Genomic DNA, 25,133 nt, shown 5'->3' with positions numbered 1-25,133 from the left:
CCTGCGGTGTTCACCGACTGCAGTCCTAAGCTGGCGGAAGAAAACATCTTCTTCCCAAGATGGTCCAGCTTCTTGGATTCCCTATCTGGGGAAGCAGAAGGGAACGCGCCTTTAGAAGTTGAGGCTTGGACCACCAAGCATCTCGGGGTAGGGTGTTGGAAGGGGAAAGTGGGGTAGCCCGGGCCGGGTGGTTGCGTCAAGGCAATCATCCTATCCACAGGAGCCCCTGTGCTAGACCGTGACCTAGAAGAACGTCTGTGAGGGTCTCATTGGATGGCAGCAGGGGCTCCGAAGAGGCTGCTGCCAGCTGAAGCACCTCAGTCAGGAGGTTCGTCCTGACTGCCACAATAGGAAGCTCAAGGCGCAAGCAATCAGCTGCCCTACGCAACACCAAAGCATAGGAGGCTCCCTCTTCCGTGGCGATGGTAGGGGGAGAAAGCATGCCAAGGTCTGGGGAGGTATCCAGACCACTGACTTCCACCAATTCCTCTCTCTAGTCCGGCTCCTCCAGCTGGTCTGCCAAAGGGTCAAAAGACCCCTTTCAGTCCTCCTCACCTTCCTCAGGCTCCCACTAAGGGCAATAGGGAATGCCAGGGGAGAACAGTGGCACAAAAGTACCAGCCGGCGCCGGTATCAGCGTCGGTCAACACCAGTCTGGCTCCGTGTCCAAGACAAGGGGAGGCTGGGGTCTACGCCGGCCGGGGACACGCCCAGCGACAGAGGCGTCGTCAAAGGAATCAGTGCCGGAGGAGGTGTCATGAGATCGACCAGCACCATTCCGCCAGTATCATGGGTTTATGGCCAGGCAGTCGGAGCACGACTTCGGGTTGTGGTCACGCTTCAGGCACCAAAGGCACACGAGGTGCGGATCCGTGACTGACATCAACTTGTGACAAGAGTCACAAGGCTTGAAGGCTTCCGCCATGTGACATCCCTGCGTGCACCAGGAGTCAAACGACTCGAAAAAGAGATCGACAAAAAGTCAAAAAACACTAGTCAAAAAATGACCAAGGGTACAGCTCTCTCCAGATCTGCGCTGCCTGGCGCAGAAAAAGAAAGAACTGACGTCAGCGCGCAGGGGCGGCGTCTAAGTAGATATTGCAAGGTCACTCTGGCGATCACGATGAACGCGGAGTCGACTGACGCCACCTAACGACACGCAGGGGTACTGCTGACGCCTGGGGGTAATTCCAAGGTAAGGAATCTATAACTAATAGTCTCTTTCAGATTGAGGTATATTGTGCAAAGAGTCCAGGTATTCCCTTATAAGTGGACAGTGGCTTGCTCTAGCAATCCCAAGGTGCTCTTCTCAGGGGTAGTGTGGTCGAGCAGCCTTAAGCTTATCAGAGAGGAGTGTTAGACATCTGTAGATACCACAATAATCAATAAATGTTGCACACGACTTAATAAGTAGAGTCACACCAATTTATAAAAATAACACATATGTTTATATATTTTTAGGCACCAGAATCAATACAATCAGGTAAGTACATTTTGCAAAATAGAAATATTTTAAGTTTCCAAAAGTTGACACTTAGTGCATTTTTCAGAATCTGCAATGTTTTCCTATGGTAGGAAAAACAAGAACGGCATTCAAGTACAGTGCAGTAACTTACAAAACCAATCTCCTGGACTTAAGGTGGTTATGGGCAAGGTCCAAGGCAGCACAAGCAGGCCACCTCCAGCGGCACTAGGGCGGCCAGGTGCAGTGTTGCAAAACAGCGTTGGGTGCCCAATGTTAGTCAATGGGGATCAGTCTGCTGGAAAGGTAGCTGAAGGTTTGGACTGGGAGACCAGTTGGGTTGAACCCACCAGTGGGCTAGAGTCTTGCGATGCTAGGGGGGTGGTCCTCTTCTCCTGAAACAAGGGCAGCCAAGTAAAGAGGTGTCAGGTTTACTCATCCGGCAGCACTCGCAGTTGAGGGGTCTTGCACACAGAGGCTGCAGGTGGTGTTGGGGGCAAAACCAAAGCGGACTTCGTCTCTTGAGGGCTTGGAGACCACACTGACACAGGTTGCCCACTTTGACATGGGAGGGTGGGGTGGGGAGTGGGCTAGAATCTCAGGTGCAGTGGTGCTTGGTGGCATTGGGTTTTGGTGGTTCTGGAGCCCTTGCGGTTCTTCTGGGGTGCCTGCAGGATGTAGGAGAGCTGCTCTGCTGCGTCACCGGAGTCCTGGGGTCTTTATTAAAGGCAGGCAGTCCTTTCAGGCTTTGGGAGGCACAACAGCTTGCAGGACGAGACAACTTTGGTGCAATTTGACTAGAACAGCAGACAGTCCGGTAGGTTGGGGCCAAGTCAGGTGCTCCCTTTTCAATTTGTACTTTTGCTGCTCTTCTTTTTCGTAGGTCAGCAGGACACGTTTTTCTGGAGCCAGGGGCTCGCTCTAAATACTGGATTTCATGGCATTAGGTGAGGGTAGGGTAGTAATCCCTATATGACCCCTTTCTGTGGGAAGGAAGCATAACTCTGTCTCAGAGTTCCTAAGTTTGTCATCACCAAGATGGCAAACTCTGAAAAGTCACCAGTGTCCTTTTAAAATGGCTTACCTGAAGACTTGTACAGGCAGTAACAGAACTGACCAACACAGGAGCATAACTACTCACACAGTTATGTCCTTTCATGTAATTTAATGCACCCTGCCTTAGGGCCATAAGGCCTGCTGTAGGTGTGACTTACAAATATTACATGACATGTTAGGGACATAGCGATACCAAAGGGGATGATGGACGAAGCGTTTGAGCAAATCAAACACTCACCCCCAGTCAACTGATCTGGGTTTAATCCATCATCATTCTTTAACTGACTCCGCCACCCAAGTTATTATTATTAGGAGTTTTATATCGCGCACGGTTACCCTTGGGCATCCCAGCGCTTGCATTGGGAACCCGTCCTGGTTTTTCCCTGTGAGATAATCCATACTGGGCATCCCCAAGGTGAAAGCCAGGCATCCCGCCGCGGGGGGGCCGTTGTGGAGATTAAGCAAGCTAGTTGCCCAGAGCTGCCTAGTGTGAACTCATGCTTAGAGTAGGCACCGAAGCGAGAATTATCAAGTCCGTGGACAATTGGGCTCCAGACCCTGCCGCGTCGGGAATCGAACCCAGGTCCCGGGTCTGACCTCTGCTTCAGGGTATGCCTGCTCTAACCAGTGAGCTACACTTCTCCACGTCTCCAGTTCAGACATGGCCATATGCAAATCAGTCTGACCCTGTGCCTCATGGGAACAGTCCAGCCTGAACTGCCAAGCCATGTCTTCCCTGGACCAGAAGAACAAGTTACTTACCTTCGGTAACGCTTTTTCTGGTGGATACAGTATCTGCTGTGGATTCCTCACCTTGTGAATATCCCCTGCGCCAGCATTCCACAGAACTTTTTTCCCCAGCTCTCTACGCCGACGTGGACGACGTCATAATGCATCGGCTCCGCTCGCGACTCCGTATGACGTCACCGGAGCCATAAAAGAGCCACGTCGGCGTGATGACGTCAGTTCCACCCATTTTTTCCGTGCCCCCGAGGCGCACAGGTGGACCAACGACAGATTTAAAGTATACACAGTATACAATATTATTATTATTATTATAGATGCTTCTAAAGCGCTGCTGACACCCTACGGGTAACCTGGCGCTATGTTAGAGTGTATGCAAGGTGAAAAAGAGCCCCTGTCAGATGGGATTAACGGGAGGCATGATAGAAGGCCCGAGGATATAGCCAGGTTTTGATTCTTTTTCTGAACTGCGTCAGATTGTCTGTCTGTCTGATATCCAGTGGGAGTGTATTCCAGAGTCGAGGGGCTGCTATACAGAAGGCCCGGCCTCCTGACTTAACTTTCCTAACTCTCTGCACTCTCACTAGATTTGATGAAGAGGAGCGAAGCAGCCGAGGCGGAACATACCAACTGAATCTTTCATGCAGAGATTTTGGCCCTTGTCCATGCAAGGCTTTAAACAAAAGGCAAAGGGCTTTGAATTGGATTCTCTGGAGGACTGGCAACCAGTGTAGATCCGAAAGGGCCTGCGAAGTAGAGGAACGACGTGGTCGTCCCAGGGTCATCTTTGCAGCCATAGTCTGTACTCTCTGCAGTCTCTCAATCAGATACTGTGGAGAGTTCAGAAGCAGCGCGTTACAGTAGTCTAGTCTACCGAGAATAGTGCTTCGGGCTATCAATATCCTTGCCTCTGATGAAAACATTGGGAAAAATTTTCGGAGAGCTCTTATCAGGCTGAAACAGCTCCCAACTATCTTGTTGACATGCTTCTCCAGCGTCAGTTTATTATCAAACATAACACCCAGGTTGCGCACAGCAAGGCTAGGAGGTAGTGATGCGCCAGCCGTGATTGGCCAAAAATTAGAAGGAAACGGAGGAGGGATTCTTCCTGTTGCATAATATAGGATCTCAGTCTTCTCGCAGTTAAATTGGAGGGAGTTCTCCCTAAGCCAGGTTGCTATGTCCTGCAGGCAGGCATGAAAATCTGTTACAGGGACCGAATGCTCGCCTTCTAAGGACAAAATAAGCTGAGTGTCATCTGCGTAGTTGACTAAATTAACGTTATGAGATCTTATAATTGTAGGTAGGGGACTCATATATATGTTAAAAAGGATGGGGCTTATTGTCGATCCCTGTGGAACACCTTGCGGTATGTTATAAAAGTTAGAACGGAAGGGAGAAAGAGCAATTGCCTGCTGTCTATTAGAGAGATAAGAGTGAAACCACTTAAGAGCAGTGCCCGTCACTCCCACCTCTTCCAGTCTGGACAAAAGGATCCCATGGTTCACCGTATCGAATGCGGCGGACAGGTCGAGAAGGATCAGAATGGCCAACAGTCCCCTGTCCGCTCGCATTTGTAGGTCATCCATAACTGTCACCAGAGCCGTCTCCGTACCATGGCCCAGACGGAATCCAAATTGCACCCGATCTAGAATGTTGTTACTTTCTAGAAACTGGGAGAGTGCTTTACTAACCACTCGTTCCAGAATTTTTATTGGGAATGGTAATAGTGAGATTAGCCTATAGTTCTTCATGCATGCTGGGTCTAGTGTCGCCTTTTTTAACAGCGGCGTCACTGATGCCTGCTTCCAGCACGCTGGTACTGAGCCCTCCATCAGGGATTGGTTACAGATTTGCTGTAATGCCGGAAATAACTCCGAAGACAATCCCTTCCAGATTTTATGTGGTAGTGGGTCCAGCGGCGATCCCGAGGAGATGCTCATAGCCAATTTTTCAAAGTCCCCCAGAGAGAGAGCGTCAAAATGATCCAGAAGATGTAATGTCCCCCTCTCAGCTTGGTTCAGTGGGTACAATTGCTTAGGTGAGTGTCTTGGAACAAGATCATTAATAATGTTCCTTATCTTCTCCTCAAAAAAGGAGGCCAGTCCATCACACAGTATCTGACTAGGCACAATCTCACTCTTAACACACTCGGGCTTGATCAGAGTATCTACAATCCTAAAGACTTCCTTAGAGCTGTGTTGTGCCTTCAGGATACAGTTTGCAAAAAACTCTGTCTTTGCTAGCACGATTTCTTTTCTGTATCCCACTAAGGCTAGCTTCCAGAGGGCCTTATCCCTCTCAGTATATTCTCTGCACCATTTCCTTTCGGCTTGTTTGCAGCTAAGTTTCAGAGACCTAAGGCTGTCTGTAAACCAAGGGGCTGACGGTCTACCAACTTTTTTATGAGTCTTTAGTGGGGCAACTCGATCTAACTGGGAGCTGATATTGTTACAATAATTTGTATAATTCTCCTCCACAGTCTTGCCAGTATCATATATCTCAATAGATGCAAAAACCGGTGAGGTCCGTGCTTTCTTTAAAAGGCCTTTCCAGTTCCTACTTTGAAATGTTCGATCAGTCTTCCGATGTAGTTTATTCAGTCCCAGATTATACAGCTGGAAAATAATCAGACAATGGTCTGACCAACATACTGGTAGGACTTCAAGAGGTCCCATTAACTGTTCATTAACGAACACCAGGTCCAACGTATGTCCTCCCTTGTGTGTGGATCCCTCCACCCACTGCTGTAAATTAATAAGTTCGCAGGATTGAACAATATTATGAAAGGCAGTATCTACTAGCTCATTTGGCCATAAGTTAAAATCCCCTACAACTAGCAGCCTCGAGAGTCACAGAGCCAAGTTACTCAGGATTTCAATGAGTCCTCGTTGGAATACAAGGGCGGCAGCTCCAGGTGGCCTGTAACCAACCAGGTCAGTCAAAAGCTGTCCCTTGGGCTCTTTAATTACAAAGCCCAAGATTTCTATTCCTTCCAGTTCCTCAATATCAAGAGGTGAGAGGTCCCAGCTGTCCTTGAAAATAATTCCGACCCCTCCTCCCCGACCACCCACACGTGGTTTATGAAGGGATTTATACCCAAGTGGGCAGGCCATGGCCAGCTCTATGTCAGAGTCAACGTGTGTCCATGTTTCTGTCATGAATAATACATCCAAGTCATTCCATTCCACCAATAATTGGATCTCCAGATGATGCCTAGGTAGTGACCTGACATTAAGCAGACCGCACTTCAAGCCATCCTCCCTTACAAAATCGGCCTTCAGCCCTGCCGTCCCTTCTAATTTAATATTACCTCTCTTGCCTCCATCTGCTCCCAATTCTAGCAGCTTGTTTCTTGAGTACACAAGCCTCGCATTACCCTCAATGCTCCTACCGAGCTGGGCAGCATGCCTGGCGCTGAGCGTGGCCGGAGCTCGGACGGGCACAGACGGGCTTGCCTTGTGCGCGCCTTCGGCGCTTCAGCGGCGCGCATCCGCTGCGCGGCTACGCCATCGCGTCGTTCTTAAAGGCGTGTGGCCACAACAACTAGACCAAGAACCTTCACCGGCGGGTCCGCTCTAGCATGCGGTCACCGCGAGAAGAGAACCGGCAATCCCAAATCAGGTTTCTTAGTTATTTAACGCTTTTTAAAATTGCTCCTCGATTTTAATATAAAATTTAATGTTTTCCCACACAATACAGTTTTTAAAATACAAATAATTTAAAGTGCAAAGAGTGCTATAGCAGCGACCAAACACGTCTTCACGCTCTCTCTCTGGGCAGCCTTACACACAACAGTTTGTCTCATAACATGCTGCGCGGCCAAGCCATCACGTCGTTCTTAAAGGCGTGTGGCCACAACAACTAGACCGAGAACCTTCACCGGCGGGTCCGCTCTAGCATGCGGTCACCGCGAGAAGAGAACCGGCAATCCCAAATCGGGTTTCTTAGTTATTTAACGCTTTTTAAAATTGCTCCTCGATTTTAATATAAAATTTTATGTTTTCCCACACAATACAGTTTTTAAAAATACAAATAATTTAAAGTACAAAGAGTGCTATAGCAGCGACCAAACACGTCTTCACGCTCTCTCTCTGGGCAGCCATATACCATAAAATATACATAGAACATATACAAAAGGAAAGCTAAATAAAACAAGCATTTCCTACCAATGTACCAGAAAGCATAACAACATCTCAAGCAAGACAACTTTTAAGGTATACAAAGGTGGACAACGGGGAGGCGGGTGGGCCAGTGAGGAATCCACAGACAGATACTGTATCCACCAGAAAAAGCGTTACCGAAGGTAAGTAACTTGTTCTTCTGATGGATACATCTGCCAATGGATTCCTCACCTTGTGAATAGATTACCACAGCAGTCCCCACTCCCGGAGGAGGGTGTCCACCTTCCTATACCAGAAAGTCTTGCAAGACAGAGCGCGCAAAGTGGTCCTCCCTCCTCATCTCAGAGTCCAAGCAATAATGCTTTGCGAAAGTATGGAGGGAGGCCCAAGTCGCGGCTTTACAAATATCTGCCACAGGAACACCCCTGGCCAAAGCAGATGTAGATGATTTAGCTGTAGTTGAATGAGCCCTAATAGCCTCAGGAGGAACCTTACGAGCCAGGGCATAGCAGATCTTGATGGCAAGGAGGATCCATCTTGATAAAGTGCGCTTGTGCACCGCTCTTCCTTTAGAATTTCCAACATAACCCACGAAGAGCTGATCGTCCAGACGAAAGTCTTTCGTTCTATCCAAGTAAAAGCAGACAGCTCTTTTTGGGTCCAGACGATGAAGCCTTACCTCCTCTTTGGAAGGATGAGGGGGAGGATAAAAAACAGGGAGAGTAATAGACTGCCCCAAATGAAACGGAGTAACTACTTTAGGCAAGAAAGCAGCCCTGGTCCTAAGAACCATCCTTTCAGCATGTAATGTTAAAAAAGGGGGTTTAGAACTAAGAGCTTGAAGCTCACTCACCCTCCTTGCCGAGGTTATGGCTACAAGAAAGACAGTCTTAAAGGACAACAGCCTCAGAGGACAACTGTGAAGAGGCTCAAACGGGGACCCCATCAGAAAAGGTAAGACAAGATTAAGGTCCCACTGTGGCATTACAAAAGGAGTAGGAGGAAACTTGTTTGTAAGGCCTTTGATAAACCTTAGTACAATCGGAGATTTAAATAATGACGGTTGATCAGGAAGACATAGAAAAGCCGATAAGGCTGATAGATAGCCCTTGACCGTGGCCACAGCACAGCCCTGCTGAGCCAAGGAAAGAGCAAACTGAAGCACATCAGAAAGGTGGGCTTTTAAAGGGTCAATGGATCTCTCTCCACACCATTTAACAAACTTAGACCACCTGTAGGAGTAAATGGACTTGGTGGAGTGTCGCCTGGCCGATAAAATAACGTCCACCACATCAGGCGGGAGAGAGAAAGAACTCGGGTTGCCCCGTTCAATCTCCAGGCATGAAGGTGTAAGCTCTGGAGGTGGGGGTGTAGAACCTGCCCCTCCGACTGCGAGAGGAGGTCTGCCCTCAGAGGGAGACAGAGCGGAGGGCACGAGGAGAGGTGGAGAAGATCGATGTACCACACCCTTCTTGGCCAATCCGGGGCGACCAATATAACTTGGGCCCGGTCTTGGCGAATCTTCCTCAGAACCAGAGGAATCAAGGATATGGGAGGAAACGCATAAAGGAGTTGCGAGCCCCAATTCAACTGAAACGCGTCCCCCAACGCTCCCTGCATCGGATACTGGAGACTGCAAAATGACGGGCAGTGCGCGTTCTCGCGGGTGGCGAATAGGTCCAGCCGAGGTGTCCCCCACGTCCGAAAGACGTGACGAACCACCTCCAGATGGAGCCTCCACTTGTGGTCCGCGGAGAACTGCCGACTGAGACTGTCGCACGTTCAGAACCCCGGCCAGATGATTTGCCAACATGGTCCTGATCCCAGGACCATAGACGCAGGGCCTCTCTGCAGAGACAATGCGACCCCACTCCTCCCTGCTTGTTGACATACCACATCGTGGTAGTGTTGTCCGTCAGGACTTGAACAGACTGACCGCAAAGGGAACGGACGAAGGCCTTGAGTGGCAAACGAATCGCCCGCAATTCCAGAAGGTTGATGTGAAGCAACCTTTCCTCTGGAGACCAAAGACCCTTGATCTCCAGATCCCCCAGATGAGCACCCAACCCTAAGGTGGAGGCATCCGTTATCACTGTGGCCACCGATGGAGGCAGATGGAAGGGCTTTCCTTGAGACAGATTGCCCCCCACGCTCCACCAAGATAGATCCGCCGCAGCTTCTCTGGAGATCCTGATCGACTCCCTGAGATCTCCATTGTGCTGATAACACTGCCTGCGGAGGCACCACTGGAGCGCCCTCATGTGCCAGCGTGCATGGTTGACCAACAGAATGTAGGAAGCGAACAGACCGAGCAGACGAAGGACCTTCAGAACTGGAACAACCGCTCCATTGTGGAATAAAGGGACCTTCTCCTGAATGTCGAGAATTCTTTGAGGTGGAGGAAATGCCCGACACACAGTAGTGTCCAGTACCGCCCCTATGAACAGGTTGCGTTGAGAGGGCACCAGGTGAGATTTGGGCTCATTGATCGAAAAACCCAAGTTGAATAACAGCTGAGATGTTACCTGCAGATGATGCTGCACCATCTCTGGGGACTCTGCCTTCAGAAGCCAGTCGTCCAGGTAGGGGAAAACCGGAATCCCCGACCTCCTGAGATGAGCAGCCACCACCGCCATCACCTTCGTGAAGACTCGAGGTGCGGTAGTAAGACCAAACGGAAGGACCGCAAACTGGTAATGTTGCGACCCAACCGTAAAACGGAGATACTTCCTGTGCGACTTCAGGATTGGGACATGGAAGTACCCGTCCCACTCGAGGTGACAAATGCAAAAACAACAGTTGATGGACAGAATGCAGAACAATGTCATACATTGTGGTGGAGTGAGCTAAAGAATGATGATGGATTAAACCCAGATCAGTTGACTGGGGGTGAGCGTTTGATTTGCTCAAACACTCCATCCATCATCCCCTATTGTATTGCTTTGTTCTCCCTAAGTTGGCAGGGTATGCCCAGACGTGGGTCCCTTGCTCACTTTGCCTCTGGATTCAAGATAGTCTGGTTGATGAGGGTTATGAACCCGAAACCGGTCCCAGGATGCTCGTTTCCGGTCCAGGGAAGACATGGCTTGACAGTTCAGGCTGGACTGTTCCCATGAGGCACAGGGTCAAACTGATTTGCATATGGCCATGTCTGAACTGGGGTGGTGGAGTGAGCTGAAGAATGATGATGGATTAAACCCAGATCAGTTGACTGGGGGTGAGTGTTTGATTTGCTCAAACGCTCAGTCCATCATCCCCTATTGTATCGCTATGTTAGGGACATGGCACACAGGGATGTGTGTCATGTCGTATTTTCACTTTTGTCTGCACCAAAACATGCAGCCTGCAATGGCAGTCTTGCAAGAGTTTGTTGAGCGGTCTCTCAGGGTGGCACAATTTGTGCTGTAGGGACTCTCTTTAGTATCTCAGGCCCTAGATACCGGGGGTACCATTTACTTGGGACTTACAAAGAGTGCTAAAGGTATTTCCAATTGGGGAAAACCATTGAACAGTTTTGGAAAAGAGATCTGGCACTGGGGGCCTGATTAGGAGGGACCTAGTGCGCTTCCAGTCGAAATCACATGAAACACTATGCAAAAAGTCAGGGTGACCATGTTAAAAAAAGGGGCACTTTCCTACACTTTGCAAATGCACTGATCCAACAAATAGTGGCACCATCATTACAGCTCTGCTAATGCATCCCTTTCCATACATGCAGAACCTCTCCGATCAGATTTCAGTTCTGCTAAAGCAGTCCCATCTTGAACAGCTGTCCCTCTGCAATGTCAGTCTTTGGTCCCCACAATAGTTATGTTCAAGCATCTCAATTCTGCCCTGCAGCACCTGATGTTTCGCAGCTCTACCACAGTGTTTGCCATGCACCTGAGCCTGGACAGTATGGATTCTTCTTCACCCAACTCCACGAGCCGAGGTTAGAGGACAATAACTATTCCACCAACTGGTTGTGGGAATTGAAAGACTTGTCTAACAGAAAATGGCCATCTGATCAATGACAACTCAATACCTATCAAATGAATGCCTCTTGATAAACCTAAAAAGTTATTTTAACTTCTAAAATTGAATATCTTTTCACACCAGCTGTCCAATGAAAAAGACTTCCCAGGCAGCTGAGAATGCTACATTGTTGTTTTCATACAAACATTGAAAAAACACCAGTGTCACAAGAATTACAACAAGGCCTCAGTAGCATAACATGCATAGGTAATATGCAAAAAAAAAGCCCATACCCACCAGTTGCACCTTTTTCTACTGAATAGCGATTTTATACAGCGTAATGTTACAAAATTAATGGTACATTATTCATTCCAGTAAATCTCCAGAGGTACTCTGAGAACAATTTTCTAGATTAGCACGTGCATTGGTGGAAGTTCATATTCCGAACTAAAAGCACATTTTTGGAATTCCATACCAACAAAGAGACAATATATCCATGATCATTTCAAATTCAGGAAGGAAGTAAGAACTTGACTCTAACTCAATTTCATCTGGCTGAAGTGGTAAGAGCAGACACGCGACAGCTGTGATAGGAGAAGTTCACTCTACTCACCACACACAACACCAAAACAATTACTACAGAGGCCACACACATAACCAAAAACACTCTTCCTATAAGATCACAGGCTCTCTCCCTCTTCGCTTCACTAACGATCTAAGTGAATCGATCCATGTCAGGATAGGAACACCACTCTGGTCAATATACACAACCCCAAAATACATCAAAAATGGTTCCAGAGCAAAACAACATTCAACCAAGCACAGACTACAGTGCAGTGTTCTACTTATCAGTAATGTGGTTAGGCACCATAGTCAGGAGGTAGGAAGGTTTATGGAAACTCAATTACAAGGCAATTAGCCTTAATAATTATGTGAATAATGAAACCTACATCATTGTCCAGTGTTTTAATGTCCTATGTGCTCAACCTTGACCATGACGATAATTAGGACCTCACTCACATGTTGGTTCACATTCTGTCAGTCATGCACATCTTGGATGCAGAAACACTTTAGAAGCCTACTAATTTGAGTGGCACGCTTCATGGTACTCACACTTACAATGTGGGACCTACCTCTTCTTCCGGAACTGCTGACTTCCCCTTATGCACATTCCCAGTCTCCAGATCTTCAAAGTCACCATATAATTCTTCTACAAGAATATAGAAAGTAAAAAAACAGTACAATGACAACAATACATATGACAGAACTGACATACCAGCAAACCTGCTCTCCCAGCTGGCAGATATGTTTCTCTAAACACAAATTTGAAGGCCCAGTGTGGGCTGTTGCTTAGGCCAACAGAGAATGGCAGAAAATGTATGTACCAGGAGAGCCTAGACATCACTGAGACTTCTTGATGCTGTGCTATACTACAAGAATAGTCGAACATAGACTCAATCTTCTGAAATGGAATGCAGTAGTGTGAAGCGGAACTGGTAAACACCAAGCAGTCAGGTCTCTCTTTACCATCTACCCAAAAGACCAAACATACACACCAAGAACAAAGCCTTTTCATGACTTCAAGCCAGAGTATTTTTTATTGCCATAAAATATTAGAGGTTGAGAGGCACGAGTGGAGCTCACCTAGGCGAATCATGCATAAAAGCTTCAATAACGCAATCTCTTTCCCTATATCTACACAATAGCAATAGAAAGAGAAAAGAGAAGATGGTAGGTCAGAGGTTAAGAGTACAAGGGCCACTGAGCGTGGCACCATTTTCTCATACATAATCGTATGCCCCATTTTTCACCATACCTTTACTGATGATCAATGGGAGGATTCCAAACATTTGGTTAGAATACACAAACAAAGGGGCCCATTTACGATGGCGGGAAAAGGGACCGACCGCCATAGGTGCGGCGGTCCCGCCATGGAAATGAGGATGCCACCACCACGGTGGCATCCCGCATATATTGCATTGTGGTGGGCGGTGCTGTAAGCAGCACCCGCCACAATGCAATATATGCATGCTGTGCATACCCCCCCCCCCCCCAAGTGAACCCCCAACCCCTGGGGGCCGGCAACGGGCCCCCAAAAGCAAACTCTGCATGGCTTTCCATGGCGGGGTCTCCACCATGGAAAGCCCTGCACCGCCGCCCATCCGGATATGGATGGCGGTGTCTTGCAGACATCGCCACCATATAGAAGCCCTTTTCCGCCCGGTCGCCTGTCTGACCGGCAGAAAACCGGCGGACGGTCTTTCCGTCCGCCGGGGTCCCCCCGCCATTGTTATGTGGCGGGGGAAATGGTAGGCGGGCGTTGGGGATTGGCGGGCGGATCGCCACCGCCATACGGGCAGGGCGATCCGCCCGCCAACCTAATCGACCCCAAAGGTTTATGTTATAATACATTTGGAAACTGTTTAACCACTTTATATGCAACCATGTAATTAACAATGCAATTGGGCAGTGAATTATTCTACTGACTAGACAGTGAGTTTCTGTTTAAATATGGATATGTTTTACCTCGAATGGTTCCTGAAATTAATGGACAGGAAAAGTAGTTTGAGACCATCTTGTGTTCAACCAGTAGGCATTATATGCATACATATATCTGGTTTCCCTATAGGTCAGAGTGAGCTTTTTAAAGGGATTTTTTTCAAAAGGCTTTAGTATACCTTTGCTGCTATCTTGATATAGTTTCCCAGGCTCAGAAAATATCAAAGACACCCAGGAAGTAGGGAATGCTGACTGCTCTATTTAAGCTAAGGCTGTGCTATTTTGTCTGTAAAAGTGTAAGGAGTGGTTGGTGCTTTTTTCTCTTCATTCATACCTCTCTTTTACATTACTAAAAAAAATTGGAGGTTTTGTTGTTTAAATTCCTGTCATCTCCGGTCTCACCTACACTTTCCCTAACCACATTAGACTTTGTGTGCTATAAGAAATCTACATTATTTTTTATTTGGATTATGCTATTCAAGGCAATTCTACCCTTCCTTCTGGTACTTTGACTAAAAATGTAATGGTGTTTAACCCCCTTCTGTGATGAAGTCTTGCTGGGAGTTGATGCTACAGTGTATCTATCGCTGTATACTAGGACACCCTGACCTTGCAATGGGGTGTTACATGCCATGAAATGGCTGGTCAAAGTAGGACAACTCAGTGACAGACTGTAAGCATGCAGGGGAACTACATTATGACCATTCACTTTAGCAACTCAGCATTCAATTGTTCAAGATGATAATTTCATCAAGCATATTAACAGAAGATAAGCCTTCTTCAAAAATACAAGGTCTCCTTGGAGAAATGGGCCCCTGTATCCTTGGGTGAATGCATGTTTTTTTCTCCAAAAAGGCCTGTTAGGAGGGCACAGGACACTCATGCACTGCGTTTTCAAATGAACCCAAGTATATACATGGGGTGAACAGATTAAACCTTTAAGGACACCTTCATAGGATACAGCTCTAAAAAGATGCTCTCTCTGTAGGAAGCTGGCTTTGTATGGTATAACCACTAGGTGGTTATACCATGCACAATTTCCAGGGGTTCCCAAAAAGTGTACAAAGCTCAATGTAAATCCCAAAGTGCTCTATAGAGGTAGTGTGGCTGAGCAGCCTTAGGCCTAACACAGAGGAGTGTAGGGCATTTATTGCACAACAGTGATCAATAATGGACACACAACTCAAGGAGAAGCAGAACAATTTTAGAAAATTCTACTTTGTTTGTACTTCATTTTAAGACCAAAATCTTCGCAATAAGGTAAGTACATTCCAAATTAAAAATACTTTTCAATTCCACACTTAGAAACTATTCAGCACAGTTCAATCTTATTCTATGGGGAAAACAATATTGTGGTTAAACAGGTAAGTAAGGGCCTTACAATTCCAGCCTTCAGGACCAAAAGTCAGCAAGGAGCAAGGGTCAGGTTAGTACCAAAACTATACCACCGGCGGCACAGGGGCACAGGTGCAGAGGTGGAAATCGGAGTTCGGCCTAATGCTTTCCAATGGAGACTAGGGGTGCCTGGAGGCACACTGCTTGCAGGTAAGTAAATCTGTTGCAGGGAGCAGGCTATGGAGGTTAGCACCCGCACGGGGGGGCAACACAACGCAGCACCAAACATACACCACCAGTGGCACAGGGGTAGCCGGATGCAGGGTGCAATTTCGACAACGGACACCCAATGCTTTTTAAAGACCAACGACAGCAGAGGTAAGTAGAGATATAGGGGGTTGTAGGGACACAGTCGGTTTAGCTCACCAAGGCCCAGGGGCTTCAGGTGCAGGAGTGATTTTCGACTTGGACTGCTAGGGTCGCAGTCAGGGGGAGCCTCTGGATTTACACTGCAGACGCTGTTGTGGAGATCAGGAGAGGTAAGCCACCGCTGGGCATGAGGTCAGGACTGCTGGGGAGACTTCACTTCACAGGTGAGCCACTCAGACTCGGGTCGCGGGTGTCGGGTGCAGAGTGGGCCAGAGACGCAGATCCGCCTGGATTCGGGGACATTGGAGCTGGTTTCTTCTTGGACAGGTCCAGTGTCCAAGGGAGATTAGAATCTTTTTCGAGGTAGCATCCTCCCAGGGTTTTCAGAGGTCGCTGGCTGCAAGACTGGTCAAAGGTTCGCAGAAGCTAGAGACAGGGAGGTAGGGCTGGGGCCAAGTCATTTGTTGTCTTCAGTCTTCTCTGCAGGGTTGTCTTCTTACTTCTTGGGTCATCGCAGATGTAGTTTCTAGGTCTGGGGAATCAACTAAACATTAGCTTTATGGGCGGTTTTAGGGGAGTAGCAGGTAGCGCCAATGGGTACCTTACCTAGAGTGACTAAATCCTCTATCATGCCACCGTCCTATGGGAGGAGGCATAGAACTAGCCCTGACTGGAGAGGTCTTCCTATCTTCAAGATAGCGGGGACTGAAAGATGTGCTTCACAGCGCTTCCTCCATCTTAGGTGTGCAGTTAGCAGAGGTGGGCACACCTCCTATTCTTCTAAGTTTTCCAGCTGGTTTACTCGCCCAAAGTGGGGGTGTAAACAAGGGGCTGCCATCTGCTGCTAGCAGCAGAGGCTGGGGTTGTATTACAAAGGCAGCAATCCTTTGAAACTTCCCTCTTCGAGCACTGGCCCATCCTAGGGGAGGAGGTGTGACACCTCTGCCCAGGATGTGCACTGTTTCAGTCTGTCTAAGTTGGCTGGCTGCCTACAGCCAGTTAGAGAACACACCATGGATGGTAGGTTTTCAGGGGGCACCTATGAGTTGCCCTCTGTGTACATGGTACCATAAATCCCACACAGACATCAGTGTGGATTTATTGTGATTTTATTGAAAGGAGTAGTTTGGTCCCAAACACTCCTGCATTCAGTGAAGCCATCTTGGTGCTGTGGAACTCGAGTTGTTGATTTTCCAGGCCATGTTCTCTCTATGGCTTCCCTGACCCCAATATTGTAGGGGCATATCTGCTCCTGCAGATATACCCTCACCTGTGGTAGAGTGCACCCTGCCTTAGGGCTGTGAGGCCTGCTAGAGGGTTGACCTACCTATGCCTTAAGGGAGCGCTGGTTGGCATGGCACCCTGGCAAGGTGCCATGTCGACAGTTTTCTCCCTCACAGGGGCATGCAAGCTGCAAGGGCAGTGGCATGGTCCCAGTGGACCCATTTCTACGCCCAGGGCCAAGATACTCAGGGTACATTTACTAGGGACTTACAGAGGTTGAAGTACCAATTGGGGATTTGTTTTTAGGGAAGAAGCACTGGCACAGGGAACCAGGTTGTTATAACTGTAACCACAATAAAATCAGGTAAAAAGAGGGGGCGAACCATGCAAAAAGAGGCACTTTCTCACACTCTATGTCCTGCACATCAATAAAATTAGAGACTTTGGGAACTCCTCAGTTCAAACCTTCAGAGAAGGTGAAACTGGATTAAAAGACCTAATCACCCAAGCCTGTGAAAGCCACAAGGGGCACAAGCCCTAGGGCCTTCATTAAAAGTAATATTAATCCCTGTTATTTATCCACCTTCAGAGTTTTCTTTGCAGGGGGCAGTAGTAAATCCAGGGTTAGGGAAATAACGTGGGATTACAAGTTTGTAGGGATTAACATGCAGGAATTGTTGTTACCATGCTGTTTCAAACATTTAACTCTGGTGTTTAACCTAGAGTTCAGACTACTTTCAACAACTGAAATCCCTGTTAAACACCACAACTTAGAAGTAACTAGGCTTGTAGGAATTCTATTATCAGGCCCGTCTGACTTAATAGGACACTCATATAGAGATTTGATCTGAGTTTTTGTAACGCGTAAACAAATGCCCGGAGGCGTCTTGATGCAAAGTGACAGAAGTTAGTAACCAGCTACAGTTTCTTTTGACTGAAAAGTCGGGTTTTAGAGACTTTGGGACATGTGCAGGGACCGAGCCGGTTTTCAATTGAAGAGGAAGTAGATTCCAATTCTGCGTAGTACAGACAACAAAGCTCCTACCTCCCCAGGAGAAAATTTTGTAGGAAGGGACTACCACAGTACTTGCTGAGCTTGAGCGGAGAGTCCTGCCTGGCACATACCATCTGAATTGTTCCCTCAAAGATGTTGGACCCGAGCCATGGAGAGGTTTGTATGCGATGCACAGTGCCTTAAAGACAATGGGCCTCCTCATAGGAAACAAATGTAAGCCGTTAATAGCCGCTGAGGCAGAATGAAATCAGGGGACCTTCAACAGCATCCAAGCAGCCAAGGCTTGAGGGATCTTTAAGTTATATAGTGAATTTTCTGGAAGGTTTTGGTACAACTCGGTACAGTAATCTACTCTGGATAACATGAGGGCTATGACACCTATTTTCAGCAAGTCAAAAGGTAGTAACTGCTCGATTTTACTGAGGATGTGTAAGGTGTAAATAGAAGCAGAAATTACCTTATTGACTTGTGCCCTGAAGGTAAGTCTGTCATCGATCAGGACACCAAGGTTTTTTACTTCTTTAACCGGAATTAGGAGAGAGCCTCATTCAGCTGGCCACCAAGAAGGGGACCAGAAAGAGGTGTTATTGCCAAATAGGATAACTTCTGTCTTCGAGGAGTTTATTTTAAGACAGTTGTCCATCCATTGGCTCACTAAGCTCATACAGTTTTGAAAGATGTCACACATGTCTGGGCACTTGCTAGAAAGAAAAACAACGATCTGGGTGTCGTCAGCGTAGGACACTAACAACAGCCCAAAGGATTTCACTAAAGATGCCAAAGATGTGACAAAGATTAACAAGAGTTCAGTTATCGGGAGACTTTGGAAGGTGTACTCACCTTGGAAGAACTGACCAAGGCAATCAAGGACCTCTGGCCTGGGAAAGCTCTAGGACCCAATGGTCTCCCTATTGAGTTGTAAAAGCTCAAACCAGACTGCCTGGGCCCACACCTTAAGAATATGTTCGAGGACAGTAAAGCGCTGGGGAGGCTGCCGAGGGACCAGCGTATCGCCACACTGGTGGCCATCCCTAAAGAAGGGAGACCTAGAGAGCTGTGCGCCTCCTATAGGCCAATATCGTTACTGAACGCTGAACCCAAAATCCTGGCGAAGCTCCTGGCAAATAGGATCAAGCCGATCATCACCAAACTGATCCACCTAGATCAGTCAGGCTTTATGCCGCACCGAAATACAGCGCTCAACTTACGAAGACTCCACGGAGTGTTGGGACACAGCCATACGATCCAGGAAGACGCGGTTGTCGTATCATTGGATGCCGCTATGGCATTCAACACGCTCGAGTGGCCCTATATGATGGCGGTCCTCAAAAAGATGGGCTTCGGTCCTAATTTCATCGGGTGGGTAAGCCTCCTCTACACTGAGCCACTAGCCCAGGTGGTAGTAAATAACAAGATCTCAGAGGTCTTTACTCTGGAGAGGGGAACACGCCAGGGTTGCCCCCTCTCGCCCTTGCTCTTCGCCCTCTCCCTGGAGCCTCTCGCGGCCTGGGTACGACAAGATCTCTCACTTCGGGGGCTTAGATGGATGGATGGGTGGGAGGACCGGATCTCGTTCTATGCGGACGACATTCTCCTATACCTCGCCTCCCCTTCTACATCCCTAAGAGTCGCACTAGATATATACGCCAGTTTCGGGAGGCATCCGGGCTATAGCATTAACTGGAGGAAATCACTCTTCTACGTCCTTCATGGGCCCCCCCCTTCAATACCGCATGGCTGCCCAATTAAAATGGCCACGGAGGGGTTCAAGTACCTTGGAATCTTTATCTCCACAGATGTGGCGACTCGCTGCAAGAAGAATCTCCTACCACCTCTACAGAGGTTTAAGAGGGACACCGCCATTTGGAAGGGGCTCCCACTGTCCCTGCTGGGTCGGGCAGCTCTGTTCAAAATGATGGCACTGCCGCATTTCTTATATGCCTTGCAAAATTACCTAGATTTAGTCCCGCTAAAGTACTTTGCAGATATCGAGGCCACTCAGAGAGAGCTACTATGGGCTGGAACACAGCGCATATCGCTGCGAAAACTCACATTGGGTGGTACGATGGAGGTATAGCACTTCAAGACATTCGGAAATATTATTGGGCGGCACATCTCTCAGCCATAAACCAAGGCACGTACAGTGGCGGAAATGACCCTGAATATGGCATGGACAGGTGGCTCCTCCCGGAGGGGGGGGGGGGGGGGGGAATTTTGAGGTGGCGCTCTACTCTAAACCAAATAAATACCCACTCACAGGCCCTACAAAACACTCGGTCCAGCTTTGGCATATTGTGGGCGGCAACCTGGGATGGGCTAACAAACTTACTTTGGCCACCCCACTCTGGGTCTCCGAAAAGCTGGGTACGTTGGTGCGTACAAAAGGGTTCCGTAACTGGGATGTGATAGGGATCTCCTGTATAAAGGATCTATGGGGGCCCACGGGGATGGTGACTTTTGCCTCACTACAGCAAACCTACGACTTAGCGCAAACGGAGTACTTTCGGTACATGCAGATCAGACACTCACTCCAGTCCAACATTCCACCCGGTACAGCACTCCTGGAGTCCTCCCCCCTTGAGGACAGGCTGCTTGACGGTCTTCTACCCGAAAAAGCTATCTCCCTCACATATAAAAAACTCATAAACCACACCCCAGACCCCTTGTTGGCACTTAGAAGGAAATGGGGGGCCGACGGTGTGGAGATTGAGGACGAGGAATGGAGAGAGGCTCTTTCCTCCCCCAAAGAAGTAGCGATATCGGCGAAACTGAGACTGATACAACTAAAAATACTGCACCGAGTCTATGTTTCGGGTAAACGGCTAGTATTGATGGGGAGGAGTACAGACGGGCTATGTAGGAGACAGTGTGGGGAGGTGGGGACGTATCTTCACATAATTTGGGAGTGCCCTATAATACAGGTATACTGGAAGCGGGTGCATGAATGTATGCGTACAGTCTGGGAGGTTGACTTGCGACCCGAAATTAAAAGATGCCTCTTGAACATCTGGGAGCCCATGGACCTATCAGCAAAGGGCAAATTATGGCCAACGCTCGGACAAGTGATTGCAAAGCGCAATATAGCACGCCTAAGGGGAGCGTGCACACCTCCAACACTCAGTGAGTGGAAAAAAGATATGGACTGGTGTATGCTGCAAGAGAAGACAGTTTATGTGGCCCGGGGGTGTCCCCGGAAATGGGTGGCAGTTTGGTCAAAGTGGAATGAATACCGTGGAAACTTGTGTGAGCCCCCCGTGATCCCCTCCCTTGACAAACCACTAACGCAGTGAGGACCTTTGTACTGTCAACAGTATGTATAATAGGCCATCTAAAGTGATATGTTTTGTATAAGAATCTGTGATTGCCACAATGTACGAAATGTGATTGTGTATGTGTAATGACCAACGAGTTGAACTTTCTGTTTTGCGAATAAAAAGAATTACAAAAAAAAAAAACAATCCTAACTAAATGAGTAGCCACTAGTTCAGGCGCTAATTGCATAATCTGGAGGGGGCGCACATGTTCGAGGGAGATATCCTGAATATGGCCTGCCAAGTTTCTGGTGGCAGGTGAAGAAAGTTTGGTAACTGTTTGAAAGAAGGCTCTGTTAGAGAAATGAGCAGATTCAATAGATTTGATGATGTAAAAAGCAGATTTTTCTGATAACACGTTTTTTGTATTGCACAATCAGGAATTTATATTTTTCTTCTCCTCCAAATACGTTCCTGACTGCGGCATCCCTACTTAACGGCTCGTAGTGTGTTGCCAATCCAGAGTGCTGAAGGCTTCCTTTTCTTAGATATTTTGAGCAGTGGCAGCTCCTCCACTAAGGCGGAGGAAAGTTGCCCCACTGCCAGGAGCAGCAAAGAAAGGAAAAAATAAAATAATAACAATGTTATTATAATTTTATTTTTTCCTCCTACTGAGGGGGCGGGCGGAACTGCAGGGGAGGAGTGGTAGAATACTACTGTGCGCAATGACTGTTGGGTCGTCCCTCTCGGGCCGCCCAAAACAGTCACGCGCACTTACCTGTTCTCCATGCACGCTGCATTACAGCGTTGTGATTGGCTTATGGGTGGGAGTCTGGCTGCCTGCTTCCTGTTCCGACCAGGAGTCGAACACAGGCGAGCAGGAGAGAAGATGCGGGACCCGGCAGCAAGGTGAGGTTTTTTCTTTTATTTATGTTTTTAAAGCAGCCCGCACCTCCCCCACAACCCAAGAGCCGTGCCGGCCGCCCCTGATTTTGAGTTATGCAGGGGCCAGTTTATGGATATCGGTGTTTAGCCAGGTTGAATAATTTATTGATATTAAATTAATGTTGTTAGTATCTTCTAGCTGTGTTTCAGCAAGGATGGATTTGACCGAGGATGGAATTGAGTTGCAAAGCTTGGACCAAATGCCAAGCACGTGAGACAGCTGCTTTTCTTGAAACCTTGGTGGAGGGGCTTTTTTTCCCCCGAGAGAATAATTTCCCCAGAGAACTGTAATGTTGTCCAACTAGATTAAAGGAAGTAATGATGGGTTAGACATGGCTGAATAATTTGAAAATAAGCCATCAAGTGTACATCCAGCTAAGTGAGTGGGACTACCAACTAGCTGATCGACTACTGGCCCGACAGGGTATCAACTAAAACTTCTAAGTCAGGATCCATCCTATTCTCCACGTGAAAATTAAAGTCACCTCGTACCATGAATTCTGATTTAAACAATGTGGACTCCAAGAAAGAACCTATAGCCTGAATAAAAGAGGCTTTTGGCCGTGGTGTACGGTAAATAAGACGACCATTGAAAGATTGTGTTTGGTTAGCTCACTGTTAAACAAAAGGCCTTCATATTCGGAAAATGGGGCTGGAGTAAACATGACCGTAAAAGAGTCAGGGTAAATAACCCTACCCCGCCAAACTTATTGGCTCTATCCAACCTAAAAATAGCATAACGGGACGAAGCCGCCACTATCATCTGGAGGTCCGAGGACTGGTCTGCCCAAGGGCCTCAAACAAGATTTATTGCTTCTTTTACTTTTCCTCAGATGTGGAAGGCTACTGCCAAGCATGCTGGTGGCTATTAACAACCGGTAACAGAGTAAGGCAATCAGATCTGTGTCAGTACAGAGAAAGGTGACTCGACTGAGCCTTATGAGATTTCAATTGTTTCCCACCATGGTTTACAATCTTATCTTGTTGCAGTGTTAGCATGTAAAACCTCTATGGATTGCCCTAATTTAAGGACATAGTAGCATCTTGAGGTGGGTCCTTTTAGTCAACCTTAAAAGACAAACGCAGTCCAGGTGAACTGCACAGCAGTATGGGCCTCTGTATTAGGTCCAATACACAACAAGCTCCGGTGTAGGGGCTGAACTCATTAAAAAAAAAAAAAAAACAGTGTACAACAGTACATGCTAGATGACATCAGATTTACAAAATAATCCCACATTGTAACGAATTCGAATGAAAAGTTACCAGGACGCTCCGTGTAGGAGATTCACTGACTGGGGTCGTGGCTTAAACAAAGTATGAGACTCCACAGTGCATTAGTGGCACTTCCCAGTACTGTATTGACCTGCTCTATCCTTCGTGCAGTTTGGAGGAAGGATGGACCCTGTCAGATAACCTGCTCATTGTGCATTAGGAGGGCACCTTAATGTCATCAGCTACTCCTAAAATTAAATAACTGTCTGAACAGAATCTTTATCCTAGAACTCCTCCACACATCCTTGTCATTTGCTTGAAAAATATCAGCTGGATGTGCTACAATTTGTTGAATCTAAACAGATTAAATCTTAAAGTCCAACTAGGACCACTTGGCTCCAACAACATGCAACACTATTTCCAGACTATGTGCGCCTCAAACTGTAAATGACACTCGAAGATACAAAATCTGTTGTTATGCTCATTTCCATAGAGCACACCGTGCCCGTTAGGGCCTTGAGGTATCTGATCATATTTGGTACCGTTGTGGCCTAGTTAGGAGAATTTTGTGAAATACTTAAATATACATGTTATTTATGAATGTGTATTTTACCCTTTGTGGATCAGGTAAACAATGAAATCAAGCGAGACCAGCATTGGCAAAGCTAATAGGTCTGCCTTTATTTTTTTTTTAACGGATGCAGCTTAAGAATATTAAGGAATAATCTCTTGTATTCGATGCAGTCCTGTCTTTATTTCGATTTAAAATAAAGGTCAGATCTGTCTTTATTTCGATTTAAAATAAAGGTCCGATAGCAGGAGAACCTTCGTCATAGTCCTTCCTTAGTTTCTAAAATACAGAATGAAAGGAAAAGCTATAATGAAGTCTCCATTGCCACAGGACCTTCTATGCCTTTTTAAAATGTATAAATTCCCCCCCCCCCCCCCCCCCCCCAAAAAAAATGAGGGTGGTATCCCAGACAAAAGTAGCCTCCACAATTATTATTGTGGTTCATATCAGAAGCTACTGAGAAGAAAACCACACAGGTTAAAGGAGGGGTGGGGGGGAAAACGAGAGAGGGTGTTAAGCTCTTTGGGGTTGAGGAGGAGACACAGGGAAAGAGAGAAACACAAGAGAGTGGGTATATTTTTTCGGACAAGGAGCAGATGAGGGAAGGTGGAAGACAGGAGACTGGCGGTCAGGGTTGGGTTGGGTCTGACTTAGATCACATGGAGAAAAAGGGAAGGAGAGGAACACAAAATGAGTAGCAGGAGAGATGATGAGCACATGCAGAACGAAGGAGGGGGGGGGGAGTAATGTGAAAGAGTGGCGAATGGGAGGTGGTTGATGAGCGAAAAACACGAGGGAGCCAGCAAAAGCAGACAAGAAGGGCTATAGATGTAGATTCTTGTGCGTTAAGAGTGCAAGCACACGAGAAGAGACAAAAGTATACAGCTAATACCATTATGTGCGAGATAACTACTCTACTAGGATGGATCTAGATGTGATTGACAAAATGTCTAGCCAATAGCTGAAAGAGGCTGCTCCAAGGAAAGCCAATGGTTGAAATGTGTAGACCCTGAAGCCAATTTGAGATATACTGTTAGCAATAGGTGTTTTCCCAGATGTGCCGTGAAGAGTCAAATCCAAAATGTATCTTAGTTGGTTCACAGTAAAATTTAAATTTCAATATGCTTATTGCAGCAAGCGTCCTGAAATAAAGGCACATTGGAGAAGAATGAATGAGATTGTTTGAACTATAAACCTATGCTTCAGGTCATTATATTGACAAATTCTTTGCTTTAGTAAAAAAACATACAAGCCAGGAGGAGGCACCATGTAAATTTTACAGTTTCAGCTGTGGTACTTCCTCAATTTTTCAATAGTTGATAGAGAAAAGCATCAGTCAATTAGAATTAAAACAAATCTAACATTTTTTTTT

The 25,133-nt window shown here is 47.2% G+C and overlaps 1 protein-coding gene across 1 annotated transcript in view; it reads right to left on the bottom strand.

Moving 5' to 3' along the window:
- The window catches only part of BMS1 (BMS1 ribosome biogenesis factor), a 138,185-nt gene that overhangs the window by 59,955 nt on the left and 53,097 nt on the right, over nt 1-25,133 (bottom strand). The window contains exon 14 of the mRNA XM_085605114.1: nt 12,474-12,550. Within this exon, the coding sequence (XP_085461240.1) occupies nt 12,474-12,550 (77 nt within the window). The remainder of the gene's footprint in view (nt 1-12,473; nt 12,551-25,133) is intronic.

This window comes from Triturus cristatus, chromosome 1_2, assembly GCF_964204655.1.
Source record: "Triturus cristatus chromosome 1_2, aTriCri1.1, whole genome shotgun sequence".
In the NCBI taxonomy this organism is placed as follows: Eukaryota; Metazoa; Chordata; class Amphibia; order Caudata; family Salamandridae; genus Triturus; species Triturus cristatus.
Note: the sequence above shows the minus strand (reverse complement) of the source record. Positions and strands in the feature narration are given on the sequence as shown.